The sequence below is a fragment of the Mastomys coucha genome, unplaced genomic scaffold, assembly GCF_008632895.1.
Source record: "Mastomys coucha isolate ucsf_1 unplaced genomic scaffold, UCSF_Mcou_1 pScaffold1, whole genome shotgun sequence".
Lineage (NCBI taxonomy): Eukaryota > Metazoa > Chordata > Mammalia > Rodentia > Muridae > Mastomys > Mastomys coucha.
The window spans coordinates 84152587-84157646 of NW_022196891.1; the positions used below are offsets into that span (position 1 = coordinate 84152587).

The window sequence follows — 5060 nt, forward strand, 5'->3', positions numbered from 1 at the left end:
AAAAAAAAAAAAAAGTACACCAATCTTACTGAATCTGATTTGTTTTAACCTTCAGTATATTGCAAATTTTACTTACAATTGTTTTAAATTAATTTCCTTTTCGATCTATTATCAGTTATCTGTACACCTACATACTTACATATCTGGAGGGAAATAAAAATTCCTTAAGCTTAAAATGGGATAACGGATTGTGAACATTTCTGACGCCTGCAGTGCACAGCTGTCTGTAAAGCCAAGCCTGTATTTGTAACATGGCTTCCCTTCTCCTCCTTGGATATCTGTTGTGCAGACGTCTGTATGATGCCTGCAGCATATAGCATATACAAAGTGTGTGTGTGTGTGTGTGTGTGTGTGTGTGTGTGTGTGTGTGTGTGTGTGTGATATCGCTGAGATTGTGTTTGTGGGGTGTGCACCTATGTGCATCTTGCAGATGCCAGAAGATAATAGTATATGTCCTCTCTCCCTTGTTTCTTTGAAGCGGGGGCTCTCAATGAACCTGAGACTAGACTACCAGAGAACAACCGCAGCGACCCTCCCGTCTGTCCCTCAAGGTGTAGTGTCACAGATGCACACGGCCACCTACTCATCTGAAGCCACATCATTCTAATTCCTCCTAATAAAATGCAATGCCATCTCCATGACAACATGAAAGCGAAGGCACTGTGCATCAAACCCACGCACGAGGCACTGCCACACTACCCTTGAAACCGGGAAGAAAGACCGCCTCTCCTGATTGACGGATGCGTAGATGGCTGTTGAACAAGCCTTTGGCTGGTGCCAATCACCCATGCCTTTGACTTCTTATGATAATTTAAGGTAGGAAGAGGATCCTTCACATTTAAGAAATACAAATACATCTCTATGGTAAGCATAAACTCCTTAGTTAAGTATAGACGTCTTAGGCAGAGGTGAAAATCCTAGTTCTAACATTTCTACACACAATACAATTTTGGATTATCCACTATATAAAAATGCAAGTGTTTCCGAAGATGCTACAAAGCATCAGTATTTATTTCATGCCTCCTGAGAGTGAAGCAGCCCATGGGCTAACTGCTGAAAGCAATTGCTTAGATACGCTGCTAAAACATATCCGTGGTCTGACATCTCCGTGAGTTCATCAGCAATTCCAACCTACCTTGTTGCTGTGCAGCTTGCTAATCCCAGAAATCCTTTCAGTATGCTAAGGCTTTAGCACAGAGGGTCTTTCTGTAGTCCACAGGGACACAGGTAACTTACAGGTGCTCTGTGCGGCATCTCCAAGCACCTTCCTTTGGGGATAACACTGATATTTGATTTTTCAAGATCAAGAAAATTCTAAAAGAAGGCATCATGGTGCTTTGAAAAGCACTGACATCTACGTGTGCATCAACAGGATAGCCAAAGGTATCAGTTATTTTGGCAATTACTATTCCCTTTTGTATGCTTTACATTGTTGAAAATAGAAAAGTAATTCTGAGCTGGGTGTAGTGGTACACCTGAAACTGGCACAGATGAGAAAAGGGAAAGATGAGCCAAGGTTAGGCTAGCCTGGGCTATACAGAGAGGAGGCCCCATCTCAAAATAAAAGCAAATAAATTTTAGGATATACATCCTTGCATATTTATGACTAAAGCTAAATATTTTTGCTTCAATTTGAACAGTACCATCATACGAAATTCCTGAGGTAAATCTAGATATTTTCTTCAAAACTAAATGGCCAAGGTATTTTTTTCTTACTTTTGATACATTGGGTTAACTTCATCAGATGCTGAAAGAATCTGATAAACATGCTGCAGTTATTTTCATGGAAAATAGTGGCTCTAAAATGAACCTAGACAATTCCATAGCATGCGTGATCATTTTATCTTTATCTAAGTTTGTAAACATTTTTATTTTTCAAGATTTGTTTAAATCTCCTTTACCCTTATAAGTCATGCGTATCTTATTTGACTGACAAAATGATGGAAAACCTCGAAAACCCAGTGTGCAGGAGAAATTCCTTTCTTGTTTCTTTGTAAACACATTTTAACGCATGTGTAATTGCTATTGTGTAAGTTCCTGCTATGTATCATGCAGCAGTGGTTAGTTGTTATTGTCTATGGCATACTATGGTACAGTATGCTATTATGTAGGAGTTTATACTAGTAATTTATATCATACTAAATTGTTCCGTTATAATTAAAATCACCTGTATTGTTCCCATAATCATTTAGTACACAGAGCACTACAATGCTGTGTAATACACTGCAGTAATGACTACAGAGACAGTCTAGGATAATACAATCATAACAATAAGGCTTTGTAGATTTACAGTGGTCCACTGCAAGTTGTCTGTGGTGGACAACGTACCATAAGAGAAAGGAAACATGGGGGAGAGGATGCTACAGGCTAGGACCCAAGCCACTAGTGCCACTAAACGACTTAACTCCAACTCTGCTCATCGGGGAGCCTCCATGCCTGTCTTCCTTCTGCTCAGTTAGGAGCTAACCTTTTCCATTGGACCTGATTGAACAAAACTGTTTGGCACTGTGGTGTTCGAGCACAGCTAGTCCACAGAAGATGTTTGTTTTATTGTGTGTTATTTTGAAAGCATCGCAAATAAATATGTGTTCATTAAACGCAAATATTTTATCCTCAGACACGCACAGTTGTCATTATGCTCTGAGAGTGCCACTGGCATTCCTCTCTGAGGGGAGTAGGCTGTGGATTTGGGTTTGCCCTGCGAGTGGTGTGCATACATTCTTACCATTATTTCCTTCACTCACGACACTGTATACTGGAAGATGATTGCATCTAAATAAGCAGAGAGTGAGTTTTCGCTTTCTGTACAAGAAAAAACATTCTCTATAGTATTGAGTAACAGGAAATATTGGAGAGTCTGAAGCACAACCGAGCGAGGTAAGCACTCACATTTTGTCTTGCAGATTGCGCATGTGTTCCTCTTGCTTGTATGCCTCTCTGGCCAGATGAAGGTGGTTGATGGGTTCTGCCACCCTCAGGGTGGGCTCTAAAGGCTTGTAACGCTGTTCCAAGACTTCATTGATGTCTCGGAAGGGTCCCTTAAAAGACAGGAGGACAAATGTGTCACCATGGAAGAGACCCAGACATGTTGACAACTGTGGTACTGAACTTCTACAAAATATAACAAACTTATTTAACTATTTCTAAAACACCATTTTTCTCAGAACTAAAACAAGCAAATAATAAAAAAAAAGGGTGTTGGAGACACACACCTTTAATCCCAGCAGATCTCTGAGTTCAAGGTTAGCCTGGTAAACAGAGCAAGTTCCAGGATAGCCAAGGCTATACAGAGAAACCGTGCCTTGAAAGAAACACATCAAACAAAAACTATCACTCATCTTCTAGAACTGTTCTCTCTCATGAAAGTGATGGTCTTAAAACTCTTTAAGACTTGGCAGTTGTTCTCCACCGTGTCAAGAAGGTTTTCGTGTATGGTCTAGCAAACCCACAGTCCCAGGTTGCTTTACACTGTAACATTACAGGCTCATTGTCTCCAAAACAACTCAAGTGCATACATTTTTTTTTTAAGATAGTAAAACCATAAAAAGATTATGAGCATTAATTTTCCAAAAGTCCTCTTATGCATTAAATAAAAGCCTTTAGACGTGTACAGAAAGGACATCTTGTGTATTGCACAGATGCATCACCTGTCCATTAAAAAGCCTATGCCTACCGCTTTGGTGGGAAATAGAAGGAGGGATATCAGGGAGAGAAAAAATTCTGGGAAAGAAGGATGTTGGGAGATTCACTGGGAAGATGTGAGGAGACAGACCCATGTTACCTGAGCACAGAAAACCAGCCACGTGGCAGAATGTAGGCTAGAACAGATGGGACACTTTAAGTAATAGCTAGTAAGAGAAGAGCCTATCTAAAGGCATTTATTTGTAAATATATTTTGAGTCTGAGTCTTATTTCTGGTAGCATGGGGCTGGGAGGAAGAACCGAGGCCTGACTTCAACACATGGGCGCCAACTCTGTGTTTACTTGTTGGTTCCCTAAGCATGGATGCCGTACTGCTCATCCTTATTTTATCTGAATTATGAGGCTCATGGGCTCTGGCACGAAGAGCACAGTCTTTCAGGGCTACAACTAAGAGGAAAGAGTTCACCAAGGGGCCTGTGGCGAGTCCCAGCATAGCCAGCACAGACTGTCCACCAGACCTCTAGCCAGCATCATGATCAGCACAGACCAGCCAACGGCAGCTCAGGCATTTGCTGTGTTGTTTGCGATACACTGTTTGCTATTTTTTTTTTTTAAACCACTGCACTGGAGAGGAATAATACAAAATGGACAAAGATTTCTTATCTCATTCCTTATTCTTAAATATGTCTTTTTGAGATGGGTTATTACTAAAAAGACGCAGCTGGAGCGTCTGCGGGCAGCGAGTGAAGACTGTGGGCTAATAAAAAGGAATGATTCACGCCTCATTTACGTTCACTTATGTTTTACATTAATAGAAACCAATAATAGGAACCAGTTACCATAAAAGTCATGGACCGTAAATAACACAAATGGCAGATCAGTAGCATCTCGCACTTTCGGCAGCTGGGCAGGAGGATTGCTATATTTGAAAGTAGTTAATGGATTTGTATTGGAAGTTTGCTTTTTAAAGATATATGATCATGATTCCAATCTGCTATGAAGAAACCAAAAGTCTTAAATTGGACTCTTTTGTTCTTTGAGAAGTTCCATGGTTTAAATAATTGGTGTTTGGTGCCTAACAGGTGCCAGTCACTCTGTGGGCCTGTTTTCACCATGTTTCCACCATGGCAGACTAAGAACTGTAAGTTGGGCTTCCCTTTAGTATGTATAGTGTAATATTCACTGTGGCAATAAAAACATGATACATCTCAAGAGCAGCAGGAAGGTTTATTTGTTTTAAAAGGAGAATTTAAAAGGCCTTTGGATGATAGAAACATCAAAGAAATAAAAGTGTAGAAGTTAAGATTGTGGCAAGTTCAGCCTCTTCGTGGAATAATGGTTTCTTCAGCAGAAGCCTTAAACCTCTGTTGGGATGCAAACACAATCTCTCTTTCTCTCTCTCTCTCTCTCTCTCTCTC

General features: G+C 40.4%; 1 protein-coding gene across 4 annotated transcripts in view; it reads right to left on the minus strand.

Moving 5' to 3' along the window:
* The window catches only part of Spata17 (spermatogenesis associated 17), a 229704-nt gene that overhangs the window by 103470 nt on the left and 121174 nt on the right, over window positions 1–5060 (minus strand). For all 4 annotated transcript variants that reach the window (XM_031338137.1, XM_031338127.1, XM_031338146.1 and 1 more), the window contains one exon: window positions 2890–3038. In XM_031338137.1, the coding sequence (XP_031193997.1) occupies window positions 2890–3038 (149 nt within the window). The remainder of the gene's footprint in view (window positions 1–2889; window positions 3039–5060) is intronic.